Below are 15,008 nucleotides of genomic sequence, written 5' to 3'. Positions count from 1 at the left end.
AAAGAAAGAAAGAAAATAAAGTGCTGGGACCAGTGAGAGAGCTCAGTGGAATAAGTGCTTGCCTGGCAAGCTCAAAGTCCTGAGGTGGATCACTGGTACCACCCCAAAACAAAGAAAAGGAAGTGCTAATTAAGATACTCGAGGCACATGGAAACTAGTCATTAGCAGCAGCTAATCCTCGCAAGAGTTAGTGATAGCTAAATAGATTGACCATGTCACCCACATTTATCTTTACTAAGTGAATTGAGTTGTTGGCTTTTTTGCTTGTTTTCCTTGTTAGGGTTAGAATTTTTCCCCCTAGCCTTTCAAGGATTGATTTTTGTCCCTTCAAACTTTTAAATACCCGTTTTGATAATTTGGCCTAAGAAGTATATTATGAAATGGGAACAGAAATTTAATTCCTCTTGAGTTTTCTGTAGCTTACTCCAAAGAGGCTTGGATGGTATAGATTTGTAGGTACGTTGGTATTGCCTGCTTTTCTAATCCAGCCATCATGAATTCTGACCAGGATCCAACGGAGAGTTTGGTCATTGAATGTGGTGTTCCCATCAGCCCCCTAAATAACTGTGTTTTACAGGATTTCCTTTGGTTGCTGTGGGCGTTTCACTGCTGCTGAGTTACTATCATTCTCTTTGTCCGTCATGCTCGTCCTCATCTGGGTTCTTACTGGCCATTGGCTCCTCATGGATGGTGAGTAATATGTGGCAGACTGTGACTTTTACTTAATATAGGTTTATAAATAATGACTTAACTGTTCACAGAGTTGTACAACAATCTAGGTGTAATCGCTATAATAAATGGTAGAGCGGTTTTTTTTTTCCCCCAAACCCCTTAAAATCTGTGCCCATTAGCAGTCATCCCTTCCCTCTACCTTAGTCCCAGGTAGCCATTAATCTGCTGTCTCGATAAATTTCTTGATTTTGGACATTTATATGGCTCTGTCTCTGATTTCTTTTCACTTCACAAAGTATATTGAAGGCTCACTCAGGACTCTGTAAAGTGGTTCATACTATCATAACCTTTTTATAGATGAATACTATCTCTTTGCCAGTTGTTTATTTCATCAGTTGCTTTTCATATTTCTTGGTTAGTAATAAATAACATCTATAAATATGTAGGTTCAAGCCGTTGTGCGAAGTTCTTATATATGATATGGGTTATATTTTATAAATGATATGCAGTATATATTTTAATGTAGTGATGTAAAATATGTTATTACATACATATCCAGGGGGCCTGCCCCTTAGCTCAGTTATTTTTTTTTAAATTTATTTATTTTATTTATTTATTTGTGTGTGTGTGTAGCCAGCTCAGCCCGCCTGGGGGCAGGGCTGGCTGGCATGTGGTGCTGGGGGACTGAACCGTGGTCCATGTGCTTTGCTAAGCTTGTTCTAAGTAGGTGCTTTAGACCACTGAGCCATCTCACCAGCCCCAAGCTCAGTTCTTTAAGTGGCTGCTTCAACAAAGCAGTCCGGCTCAGGATGCTGTGGTTCGATCCCCACAACTCCAGCCAGGCAAACATGCCCTGAAGGCATTCTGAGCCAGCCAAAATAATAATAATAAATAAATACATATCCAATCAGTAGCTTCAAAATACTCTTTTTTATGTCTGCTATTTAACTGTTGCATCCTTAGATTGTTTTTAATCTTTCCCTATTACAAGTAACCATGAGGTAAACATTCTTCTTTACTTCTTGGTAGAATTTCAGATTAGATTCTTCCTTCCTTCCTTCCTTCCTTCCTTCCTTCCTTCCTTCCTTCCTTCCTTCCTTCCTCCCTTTCCAAGACCTTGGCACTGAGCTATATCCTGAGCATTTGTTTATTCATTTATTTATTTTGCAGTACCGGGGATTGAACTCAGGACTCAGGACCTTGCGTTTGCCAGGCAGGCGTTTATTCTACTGAGCTATCTCCCCGGGCCCTCTTTTTTTAATTTTTTGAGACAGAGTCTAAGTTACTCAGGCTGGGCTTGAATTTGTGATTCTGTTTCAGCCTAGCCAAATGCTGGGGATTGGGGCCAGGGAGATGGCTCAGTGGAATAAGTGCTTCCCTGGTAAGCGCAAGGGTCTGAGTTCAATCCCTGGTTCCGCAAAAAAAGAAAAAAGAAAAAAAAAAAACTGCTGGGGATCCAGGTGTGCATCACCATACCACACTCTCCCTCCAAACACACATCAAAATTTTTTGTATCTGTTAACATACTGACTTTCAGAAACACATAGTTTACATGTTTATGTATATAGCATATGAGAATTTCCTTTCACCAATAATGATGAAATAATGACAGCTAAGATTTTGAAAGCTTTTTATATATTAGACACTCTACTAGGTGTCTTGTATGAATTATCTCATTTAAAATTAATTATGTCATTTAATTTTCAGAGTAATTCTTTGAAATAAGAATCATTCTCTTTTTGCAAAAGGAAAGAAAGGTTCAAAAAGTAACTTAATCTAAGTTACAGAATCTCTGTCTGCTTCATACTTTCTCTACCAAAGCACCTTGAAAGAACATTTCCAAAAATGCCCCGTGATTCTTTTGGTCTTTCCCATCATACATTTGAAAACTTAAAAGATTGTGCCCTCAGCCAGGTGTGGCAGCACATGCCTATAATCCCAGCACTCTGGAGGAGGAGACAGAAAGCATCACCACGAGTTTGAAGGCAGCCTGGACTACATAGTGAATTCATTGTTTTTTTTGTTTTTGTTTTTGTTTTTTTCCCTGAACCAGGGAATTGAACTCAGGCCCTTGCACTTGCCAGGGAAGTGCTTATTCCACTGAGCTGTCTCCCTAGCCTACATAGTGAATTCAAGGCCAGTGTAAACTACATAAGCAAGATCCTGTCTCAAAAAAAAAAGAAAAGATTTAAGTCTCATTTTTTCAGTTGATTTTCCTAACCTCAGGAAACTTCTGTATAATTAATTGTTCTTGCTCTGTCCCACAGAGTCTGTACACTTTTTGTCTTCTTTTGCTGGTTCAAATGAGAAGCATATTAAAATATAAAGGGTAGTAAAAGCTGGGCATGGTAGCATACACTTACAATACAAACTACTCAGTAGTCTGAGGTAGGAAGATCACAAGTTCAAGCCCATCCTGAACAAGTTAATGACATCCTGTCTCAAAACTAAAACCATTTTTAAAGGGCTCAGGATGCAGCTCAGTGCAAAGGCCTTGGGTTCAGTTCCTCAGTACAAATAAAAAGGCAATCAGTTTTACATTTTCTATATTATCTAAAGGACTTTTTTTTTTTTTTAAATTTTATTTATTTATGTGTGTGTGTGTGTGGCCAGCTCAGTCCACCAGGGGGCGGGGCTGGCTGGTATGTGGTGCTGGGGGATTGAACCGTGGTCCCTGTGATTTGCTAAGCTTGTTCTAAGTAGGTGCTTTAGACCACTGAGCCATCTCACCAGCCCCTATCTAAAGGACTTTTAAGGACAGTAGTTAAATCAGGTATCACACATGTGGATTCGACTACTCTTGTTACTATTCCAAGCAACTACAAAGCTAATCCAGACCCAAGAAATAGTTCTTTGGAACTTTCTGCCAGGCCTGAGGGTCCCTCTGCAGTCAGTGTTTCATTGAGGCTGTGAGACTAGCCTAGCCACTGTGACTGTCACTCATTGTCCACTAAACTCTGAATCTCCAACAGTGATGCCTGCTCTTCAGGCCTCGGCTTGAGGCATAGCTAAGTTATTCCATTAGTTTCTAGGTAAACTGACATTAGAGTAGGCATACTTCCCATAACTAATCTAAAATGTACTGAGTACAATTTTTATACATAGTTGGGGGCTTTTGTTTGCTGGTGTAGTGGTTTTGTACAGAATCTGGAAAAAAGAAAAAAAAAGGTATAATTTAGGAAATGAAAAACTTGTATAAATATTTTTTAATACTAAATTTATTGAGACATCATGATTTTAACATGTTACCTTTGACCTCTACAACTGCAGAAGGTGCTCAGAGTGTGGCCGTTAGCTTCCAGACATTTATTAGTATGGTGAATTGCTGCTTGAGTAACCTTAGTCATTGAGATGGCTGCACATGCATTTCCAATTTCTTCTGTAAGGGTTAGCAGTGTGTAGTGGGTTTTCTGTTACATATGACAACCTCTAGGGACCCGCATTTGAGAGTAACACCCTCTACTAAAAACAAATCACACTATTTTTCTTTTCTTGAAGTGTGTATGCATTTTTTGGTGGGCTTCATGACATTTGCATTTGCCACAGTGGCACATACTGGGCACCTCTGCTACTCAGGAGTCTGAGGCAGGAGTATCACAAGAGCCCAGCCTGAGAAACTTAACAGACCTTGTCCTAAAATTAAAGGAACTGGGAGGCTGGGGAGATAGCTCAGTAGAATAAGCGCTTGCCTGGCAAGCACAAAGGCCTGAGTTCAATCCCCAGTTCCGCCAAAAAAAAGGAACTGGAAATGTAGCCCAGCTGTGGGTTTCATTCCCAGTATGGGAGAGGAGAGGTCTCATATCAATTATGTGATTTAATTCAGAATCAAGGATGTGGGGCTGGGAGATAGCTCAGTGGTCTAAAAGTACCTGCCTGGGGCTGGTGAGATGGCTCAGTGGTCTAAAGCACCTACTTAGAACAAGCTTAGCAAAGCACAGGGACCGCGGTTCAATCCCCCAGCACCACATGCCAGCCAGCCCCGCCCCCTGGTGGGCTGAGCTGGCCACACACACACACACACACACGTAAATAAATAAAAAAAAATTTTTTTAAAAAAAGTATCTAATTTGTTCAAGGCTTTTATCAATAAAGGGATGTTGAATTTAAAAAAATAAAAGTACCTGCCTGGCAAGCACAAGGTCCTAGGTTCAATCCCCAGTACCACATACCATGTTAGTCCTAGAACCCAGGGCACACTGTGCCAGCCCCAAAACTAGGTGTGGATGTGCATGCCTGTAATTCCAGTGCTGGAGAGGCTGAGACAGGAAGATTAAAAGTCGGAATTGCATTGAGAGACCCTGTGCTAAATAAATCAATAATTTTTTAAGGAGGAAAAAAAAGGATTTAGTGCTTGCGGCCAGATTGAATAGAGCCTAACAAAAAGAGTTGCGAAGTTTTTTTCTGTGATCTAGGATCAGTCTCACATCCACACGTAGAGAAAAGGTTAATGAGAAGGGAGAGCATATTGTAGTATCGCCACAATAACAAAATTTAAATCTTAAAGCTTTTATTTTAGTATCTTTTTTTTTTTTAATGTATTTGGTACAGGGTCTACAGGATCTCACTCACTAGTAGACTGAGCTCATAGTGATTCTTCTCTCAAGTGCTGGGATTATAGGCACGCACCACCACACCCAATCTCAGTCACCATCTCAGCGCACCCCAGGGGCAGGGCCGGCACAGCACCCCCGGGATCAAACCCTGCCTAAGCAGGTGCTTTAGTCCCCTGAGCTATCTGGCTGGCCCTTAAGAACACTTTTAGAAATCTCACCCTGGCTCTTAAAGGAATTTTTTCCTCATAAATAATTTTGACAAGTACAGTTAGTAAGAAGCAGTGAGAAACTAAATGAGGAAACAAACTAAAAGGTGGATTACAAGTCACTGAAATTTTATTTAAATGGTATATTTTAATAAGTGATATTTTGGATATCTTTAATCTTACCACCAGAGGAGCTGAGGCAGGAGGATCACTGTGAGCTCAAGGCCAGCCTGAACTACATAGTGAGACCATGTCACCAAAGGGGAAAAAAAAAAGACCAAAGTGATACTTGTACTGACAGTGCCTTGTAAATCATAAAACATTCTAGTATAAGGTATACATAATACTTTTGATGGGGGCTAGGCTACTGGAAATTGAACCTGCGGACTTGCTAAGCCACTGAGTAAGCCCAGTCTGAGCTCAAACTTGCAGTCTTCTTGCCTCAGCCTTCCAGAGTTCCAGGACATTAGACCTACATATCTCCCCCCACCCCACCCCACCCCACCCCTATGCTGTTTGAGATGGTTCAGGCTATGCAGTTCAGGCTGGCTTTGCACTCACTTTGTAGCCCAGGCTGGCCTTGAGCTCACAGGGATCCTCCTGCCAGAGCCTCCCAGAAGCTAGGATTACTACACCTGGCCTATTACTTTTGATTATAAAGAAACAGTGTAAGCTATGTAGAATGGCTTTGTTAGACTAAGAAGTAATAAGTACCTCTCAGTAAGACATGCAAAAGGTTTCCTTTTGCTATAGGAGTCTCTGTAGACTGGCAACTCCCAGACATTGTGATACCAAGTACCAGTTTTATGAAGACAGTTTCTTGCAGACAGTGGGAGAGGGGATTTGAGGACTGGGGCATGTTGCATTTATTGTGCACTTTGTTATTACATTAGCTTGTCTTTTTTAGGACAGTGTCTACGGGGTTTCACGACATAGATCAGACTCATAGTGATTCTCCTGTTTTCAGCCTCCCAAGTGCTGGGATTACAGGTACACCACCACGCCCAGTCTCAATCACTGTCTCGGTGCCCTCTCAGTTTGCCCTGTGGGTGGGGCTGGCGGGGCATGCTGGGGATCAAACCCCAGCCATTGCACCCTTCCTAAGTAGGCGCTTTAGTCCACTGAGCTATCAGGCCAGCCCTACATTAGCTTGTCTTCAGGAGATTCCTTGCCTGCAGGTTCATGATGTAGGGTTTCTATGAGAAGCTAATGCTGCCGCTGACCTGCGAGGAGCAGCCTACTGTAGTAATGGGCTCCCCTGTAAATGTACGCAGAGCTTCACGTTCTCCCCTACCAGCTGTTTGCCTCAAGCCATGCAGGCTGGGCCTGGAGGAGGACACCTGCGCTCTAGACTGGGGTGGATACAAAATGACCATTCTCTTGTGAAGTTTACCCAGTAAGTAAACATTTTCGCTAAGTGTTCAGAGAGGCTCCCCTGAACATTAATTGGCTCTTGATGGTGGCATTTTCTGTCATTGCTGTAATTTCCCAGTATTTACTAGTTCAAGGATCTCTTCCTACCAGTTTGCACTGATCAGACTGCCCTCCTGACCCAGAGTAGAATTTTTCCTCATAAAAAGAGAGCCTTTGAACTTTTTGCTTCTCATATGTTTTTGACATACTTTCTGTTATTAAAAGAATGTAGCTTTGTATTTGTAGCCTTGGTCTACGACATTGAAATGTTCTCTGGCACAGAAATTATCTTTCCAGACTTCTCTGCAGAATCAGAAATCATTTTGTAAGCATTGAGAATGGATGATAAGGTTTTTAAATGAGTGTTAAGGGTTGTTTTTCGTGTTTTGGTTTGAGACAGGGTCTTACTATGCAGCCCTGGCTGGCCTTGAACTTGCAGGGATCCTCTTGCCTCAGCTTCCTTAGTGCTGGGACTGTAGTCATGTGCTCCATGGCCAAATAATGATTGTCCTTTGAAGTTAAACAGGATAATGGTTTGTAGGGCTGCACTAAGACATATTCATAGAGGTGGCACATGACTGTAAGTCTGAGAAGGTGGGTGGTATTTATATACAGTGGAGCACCACTTTGCCATAGGAGGGATACACTTGAGTTGTGTAAGAAAACAGATACACCTTGAGACCATGGTGTTAAGTGAGATAAATCAAACTAACAAGCTTTTAAATATCACATTTCTCTTATATGAGTTACCCATAATGTAAAGAAAGAGCGAAATAAATGATAGATATCAGGAAATAAGGAGATCTTTAGCAAAAAGGAAGGAGTGTTAAGAGATGGGAAAAAGAGGGGAAGGAGATAAAGAATATAGATATGTTATGTATGGACATGGACCAGCTTCCCATGAGGAATGTGATCATTATGCACTCAAGCATGTACCAGTAAAAATTCTAATTTAAAAATATAGGGACGGGGAGATGGCTCAGTGGCATAAGTGCTTCCTTGGCAAGCGCAAGGACCTGAGTTCAATCCCTGGTTCTGCAAAAAAATAAATAAAATAAAAATATATAGGGCTGGGGATTACCTCAGTGGCAGCGGTCTAAGCGCTTGCCTGGGAAGCACAAGGACCCAGGTTCAATTCCCGATACCACATGCCATGCCAGTCCTGTGGTCACTGATATCAGGTATGGTGGTGCATGCCTCTAATACCAGTGCTGGGAGGCTGAGACAAGATCACTGAGTCTGAGCCGAGTAGCAAGGTGCTGTACTAAATAAATAGATTTGTGGTGGTGCAAACAGATTAGAGCAATAGTTGATAGTATGTCAGTTAAACAGTGATGCATCTTTTTTATTTTGGGGGTGATGAGGGTTAAACCCAGTACCTCATACATGCTAGCCAAGCGCTGTGCCATGAAGCTGCCTCTGTGGCCTAGGAATCCAGAGGAACTGTGCACACACATCCTCACAGATCGTAGGACCCAGGTCATCACCCCCCCCATGTCCCCTACCCGCTTACATGGACTAGTAGTCCAGAAACATGTCTAATGTAGCCCCTCACTGTTCTGCTACCTTCTCATTAAACTGTTTAGTACCAGCAATCTAGTAATTGATTTTTTTTTTTCTTATTTTAAAATGCTAGACTCTGGTGCTTATAGGACTGAGATATCTCAAGGTGGCCTTCACCTTAGAATGTGAACACTGTTTAAGCCCCCACAAGTTGCATATTCTTTCTTTCACAAAATATTTTTAGCTCAGTTTGATGTCACTGTCTTGTCCCAGGCCCTCTCCTGGTGGTTTCGGAAGACTGGGAGAGACAGAGGTGGCAATAATAAATTTAAAATACTGGGTGCTGTGGTGCATACCTGTAAGTTCACCACTTGGGAGCCAAAGCAGGAAAATCAGTAAAGTTTGAGGCCCAAACTGGACTACATAAGTCTGTTCAAGGCCATAATGAGAGCCTGACTCCAACCCCCCTAAATAAATGATCAGCTAAATGGCTAAGATTAATGGTTACTCCCTATCACTTTTAGTTTAGTCAGATGTAATGAAAAGTTAAATTTATTGGCAAAACTTTCAAGGGAAGTCTTAGGACATTCTCAGGCAGTCAGGAACAAAGAGAAGTTATTACTCTGGAAAAGTCCTAAGGATGGTGTAAAGCTTAAGAACCCAAGAACTTCTCAGAGCTAGTCAGATGTGCTGCTGTCCTCTTCAAACATGGAGCTTAGAATCCAGTGGGAGGACTGATTGGAAAGAAGAGAGTAGTGTAACTGGGAAGCATTGATCTGCAGCTCCAGCATGTGTGAGTTGTGGAATTTTAAAATGAGATCTGATCCGCACAAGGAAGAGCCCTTATGACCCTAAGATGAGAAATGATTTGAGCAGACTTTGACAGTGGCAGTGAAGATTCAGTGGGAAAGAATGGAAGGGCAGGAAGAGGGAAAAGACACACATCAAAGCAGGAAGTAGGGCAAGGTGTGGCTAAGGCCTGAAGTAATGGTAAAGGGTAGCACCCTAAAATGGCTACAAATTACATGGATAAGGTAAAAGACTAATAAATGGAAAATGAAACCTAAATCTCCAGAAGATTAGGGTAAAATGACATTGTCTGGAGTCATGACAAAAATCCTATCATTAAACAGTTCTGAATCTTGCATGTTCAGGTTAGACCATGATGGGGTAAAACTAGAGACTTTGTGACCTTTAAAGACATGCTTTGGAAAGGGGCTGAGGAGAGCTCAGTAGAATAACGCTTGCCTGGCAAGCACAGGGTTCTGAGTTCAATCCCTGGTACCACCAAAAAAACCACTTAATTTTAGGGGCTGGAGATGGCTCAGTAGAATAAGCACTTCCCTGGCAAGCACAAGGGCCTGAGTTCAATGCCTGGTTCCACAAAAAAAAAAGTAAATTTTTTCTTTCGGATCTGCCATCTGTGGTGGAACTGCCGCCAAGATGGAGATTTTTGTGAAAACCCTTACGGGGAAGACCATCACACTGGAGGTTCAGCCCTCAGACACTATAGAAAATGTAAAGGCCAAGATCCAGGATAAGGAAGGAATTCCTCCTGATCAGCAAAGGCTGATCTGTGGTGGTAAGCAACGGGAAGATGGACGTACCTTGTCTGATTACAACATTCAAAAGGAGTCTACCCTTCATCTTGTGTTGAGACTCCGTGGTGGTGCTAAGAAAAGGAAGAAGAAGTCTTACCCACTCCCAAGAAGAATAAGCATCAGAGAAAGAAGGTTAAGTAGGCTGTCCTAAAATACTATAAGGTGGATGAAAATGGCAAAATTAGTCGTCTTCGTCGAGAATGCCCTTCAGATGAATTTGGTGCAGGAGTTTTTATGGCCAGCCACTTTGACAGACATTATTGTGGCAAGTGTTGTCTGACTTACTGCTTCAACAAACCAGAAGACAAGTAATTATGAGTTAATAAAAAACTTAAGCTAAAAAAAAAAAAAACATGCTTTGGGTGGGGTAATTCTGGGGCACACTGATAGAGAGCTTACGAACAGACAAGCCACCTGCCTGTGCCAGAGATACGCGAGTGTTACCCTTCTCCACCTGGCTTGTTTCCCTGCCTCTTTTGTGTGTCAGTCAGTCTCCTGACTGTCACTTCCTGCACATGTTGAATCCCACTTTCCCTTTTTGGACTCTCGGTAGTGCCATAGGCTGAGGATTAAACCTGCAACATATTTGATTTGGGAGACATTCAAGATCCATCCAGTAACTGTTGTTCCTCAGCCATCTTGAGTTTATCCACAAGAATGTCCTTCACGTTGATGTATGACATTTGTTTCCTAAGATGATTTTGGAGATCCTAACAAATAAGGTCTTGGTATACCTCTCAGTGCCCTAAACTTCATGCTTTGATCATCCCTTTGCAGCTTTGTTTCTTATATTTCAAATGACATCAATTTGTGTATGTTTGACCAGTTTACTTGTTTTTTAAATTTGCAAAAAAATAAATGTGGAGTCGGGTGTGGTGGTGCATGCCTGTGGTCCCAGTACTTCAGGAAGCTGAGGCCAGAGTATTAAGAGTTCAAGGCCAGCCTGGGCAACATAGCAAGACTCTGGGGTTGGGGGGGAGAGCCAAGTATAATGAGCATCCTAGAATATTGTAAAGTTAAGAGAGACTATATAGTTTTGATTCTTCCTAGTTTTTCTCCTATCTTTTCAACTTTTCTTTGTTGTAGGGATGAGAATGCTTTTTTTCTTCTTGTTTATGCAACACCAGACACATACACAGTAGGAACTCATTGAGTTGGTGAGTAGGAATTCATTGAGTTGATGAGGCCATAGCCTGCCAAGCTATTACATTTATCCATTTTGTTACATATATTGACATGTTACAAATCTATTAAAATAATACACATCTGATACTTGGTTTTTCTTGAGTTTCTTGATTTTCTTAAGACAGAACATGGTTTTCAGGAAGTATTTTATTGAATGCCTATCAAGTGCTGGGAAGCCACAGAAAGACTAAGACATGGATTCTGAGCTGAGCCTGGTGGTGCAACTGTAATCCCAGCTGCTTGGGAACCTGAGGCCAAAGGCTTCCAAGTTCAGTGCTAGCCTGGGCAATTTATCTAGACCTTGTCTCAAAATAAAAAGGATTAGAAAGATACAGCTTAGCACTCCTTGGGTTCAATCCCAGTACTTACAAAAAAAATGGAGAGCTGAGGGTGGAAACAAGCTCTTCATTCACTAACCCCTGGTCTAGGTTCCAGAGACACAGTGCACTATGCCCTCAAAGTACTTCCCCTGAAGTTGAGGAGATAGACAATTAAGACAAAAAGTAGTATCTTGGTTTTTTTCTTGCTTTTTTTATGTATTTGGTACAGGGTCTCTCTACGCAACTCGAATTCATAGTGATCCTATTTTCAGCCTCCCCAGCACTGGGATTACAGGTGTGCACTACCACGCCCAGTTTCAGTGTCTTGGCTCTGCTCGAACCCCAGTCCCTGTGCTTGCCTAAGCAGGCACATAGTCCACTGAGCTATCTTGCCAGCCCCAGTATCTTGTATTTTAAATATTGAGAGGTATAAGGGAAAAAGGCAAATACTGTATAGAAAGGAGGTACAATTTCAAATGAAGTAATACTTCAAGATTCCTGGGGGGGGGGGATTCATGAACACTTCTGTTTGCAAACAGTTTGGTTCACATATAAAAGTGTTTGGCAGAATTGGATGACAAACCAATCTTCCCCCAAAACCATAAAACAAATTAAGTTAACCAAGGTGCTATTTTATAACTTGCTAGAAAGTCTGTTTTGCACTGAGAAGTTAACCCTTGAGGAAAGACAAGGGAGTGAACCAGGTAGATTTTGTGCTAAGTTCATTCAAGTAGAGGGTATAGCAAGTCAAAAGCACCGAAATGGGAATGTACCAGGCAGTCGGAGGAAGCACAAAGAGTTCAGTGGGACTTATCCAGGGCAAGCAGCAGGGGAAGGTGTGAAAGGTAACTGATAGTGGGACCTTACCAGCCAGCATGAAGACTGACTGGCCTGTGTGTGAGACGAGAAGTTGTTTAAAGGTTTTGAGATTAGTACATCCTGACTTGGAGTATCAGAAGATCAAGCTAAGGTCTGGGGCAAGCCCAGTGTATGGGAATGAGAGGACCCTTGGCAGCCCTGATGAACGCTGTTTGTGAAGTAACTGACACAGATGAAGCCTGTGTAACACAGGTGTGAGAAAGAGCAGCTGGAGCCAGGGAGATAGCTCAGCAGTCTAAGCACCTGCCTGGCAAGCACAAGGACCCAGTTCGTTCCACTGTGCTGGCCACCAAAACTCGATGTGGTGGCGCATGCCTATAACCCCAACACTAGGGAGGCTGAGACAGGAAGATCACTACGAGTCCAAACTGAGACCCTGTAGCAAAGAGAGAGAAAAAGGGGAGGGAGGGGAGAGAGAAGGGGAGAAACGGAAGGAAAGAAAAAGTAGCTTGAAGTGACCTAGTCTTCAGATAATACCATCTGCATTACAGGAAGTACATGGAATAGCAGGAGAGGCCAGCTACCACATCAGGGAAGCAGCTAAGAGATCAGGAAGGCAATACATTCAGTAGGACAGATGGCACCCATCTCAGCAACCATTGAAAAAGAACCATCCTAGATTCAAAAAGAATTAAAACACAGACATTGGTCCTGATTGGTTACTGTTGGCTTAGACAAAGAAATACTTATTTTCTTTATAAAAATAAATGTGTGGCACATACCTGTAGGTGGCTGAGGCAAAAGAATCCCAAGTTGAGCTTAGCCTGAGCAAACTGTAAAAAATTTTGAGAGGATTTTTAACAGTGGTCTTCACTGTATTTTCTAGTTTTCTATAATGCAGTTACTGCTTTTGTGGTAAGTGTAGAAGACCTTAAAAAAACTGAGAGGAGGGGTGAGGAGATAGCTCAGCAGCATAAGCAAGCACAAAATTCTGAGTTTGATTCCCAGTACCAAAAACAAAACAAAAGAAAAAGAAACAGGAGGAAAAGAATTGGAGACAGCTTATATCTTCAACTTTTAAAAGACCTTGCTGTATGAGGGCCAGAGAAAAGGAATTAGCTACAGAGGGGATTTTTAGGACAAATGCTGGATATGTGTATGTTTTAAGGTAGATACATTGCACATTTGTATATCAGTGGGGAAAACAATAGAGAAGGAAATGAGTTGATGAAATAGTGTAACTGAGTGAAGGAAGGGACACAGCCTATGTTGGGTGCAAGCTGCTTTTAAAACAAGGGTCATGTCTCCACAGTAGTGGAGGGTAGCAGGAACCAACAGCAGTGTCTCAGGCCTGGTCTAAGACGGTCCCTGACACATGAGTCTTAGCAGGTCTAGATGGGCTCCAGTGGGCACAAAGGTTGGAACCTGGAATTTTAACTCCTGTTTTTTGAGATGATTGTGCATTTTGTTGGATTGGTGAGCTGATGAGCTGAAGAACTTGTAGAGCCCCTCATCCATGCCCCGATCTCCATCTGTTTTCTCTTCCCCAGCCCTAGCCATGGGTCTCTGTGTCGCCATGATCGCCTTCGTCCGCCTGCCGAGCCTCAAGGTCTCCTGCCTGCTTCTCTCAGGGCTACTAATCTACGATGTCTTTTGGGTAAGTATCTTCTCGGGTAGACCCTGCTCCCTGTGTGTCTTTTTGGAGCACTGACTGCTTGTAACTGCACCCTTTGAGTATCCAGAGCCTATTGCCAGGGAGGCTATCCATGTTCACCATATGCAGGCACTGTCTGCACTTTGTTAGTGGAACTGGGACACAGTAAGAGGCCTGATTGTGACTCCCAGGAGTGCAAGAGGTGTAGGTTGATGACATGTCCTGTACCAAGCTCCTGGCCCCACTGTAAATGAATCTCTGGGGCTGGCTGTGAGATACTCAAAAACCTGCAAGAACACCGCAATACTCTAACATCTGCTCTTCAGAATGAAGAAAGCTGATGGGTTGTTTGCACTTCCCTCTGTTAAAGGTATCTCTCCACCTTGGCAGGTATTTTTCTCAGCCTACATCTTTAACAGCAATGTCATGGTAAAGGTGGCCACACAGCCAGCTGACAATCCTCTTGACGTTCTGTCCCGGAAGCTCCACCTGGGGCCCAATGTTGGGCGTGATGTTCCTCGCCTGTCTCTGCCTGGAAAATTGGTCTTCCCAAGGTAGGAATGGCCTATTGGGCCTTGTCCCGTGGTGCTGAACACTACACCTTCCTGTGTGTTTTTGTTCCCTGCCTTGGTTCTTTTTTACTGTGAGCATGCTGAACCTTAACTGAAAAGGACCATAAGCTATCACCGCCATTGTAAGATGCAATAAGTGAGAACAATGTCATTAAGTGATACAGGTGCTGCGAACAGCCATACTTTATTGCTATTTCTACTTTTTAAAACTGGCTAAAATCCAGAGAATCTGGATTCTTTTCACTTTAGCAGTTGTAAAAATATGTTCTGATGATAAAATTACATAATTCCTGTTGCAATCTCAACAGTGAATGTCACAGATTCGCCTGAGATTTCTAGAAGAGGCCAGTACTCATAGCACCTGAGCTGTCCCCTACATGGTGCTCTCCTGGGCACCATGCAGCTAGGCTGGAGCCCCTAATGTTCACAGGTCTTTTAATCTCTACTTAAAAAACTAGCATCCAGGGGTCAGGGAGAAAACTCAGTAGAATAAGCGCTTGCCTGGCAAGC

The 15,008-nt window shown here is 42.5% G+C and overlaps 1 protein-coding gene and 1 pseudogene across 3 annotated transcripts in view; both read left to right on the top strand.

Annotated features, from left to right (window-relative positions):
* Sppl3 (signal peptide peptidase like 3) overlaps positions 1–15,008 on the top strand; it is a 149,857-nt gene that overhangs the window by 130,526 nt on the left and 4,323 nt on the right. For all 3 annotated transcript variants that reach the window (XM_004636264.3, XM_023720978.1, XM_023720977.1), the window contains exons 6-8: positions 578–690; positions 13,823–13,929; positions 14,317–14,480. In XM_004636264.3, coding sequence (XP_004636321.1) covers positions 578–690; positions 13,823–13,929; positions 14,317–14,480 — 384 coding nt within the window. The remainder of the gene's footprint in view (positions 1–577; positions 691–13,822; positions 13,930–14,316; positions 14,481–15,008) is intronic.
* On the top strand, positions 9,791–10,275 carry LOC105742878 (annotated as a pseudogene).

The sequence above is a fragment of the Octodon degus genome, unplaced genomic scaffold (assembly GCF_000260255.1).
Source record: "Octodon degus isolate 3935 unplaced genomic scaffold, OctDeg1.0 scaffold00079, whole genome shotgun sequence".
In the NCBI taxonomy this organism is placed as follows: Eukaryota; Metazoa; Chordata; class Mammalia; order Rodentia; family Octodontidae; genus Octodon; species Octodon degus.
This window is presented reverse-complemented; position numbering and strand designations above follow the sequence as displayed.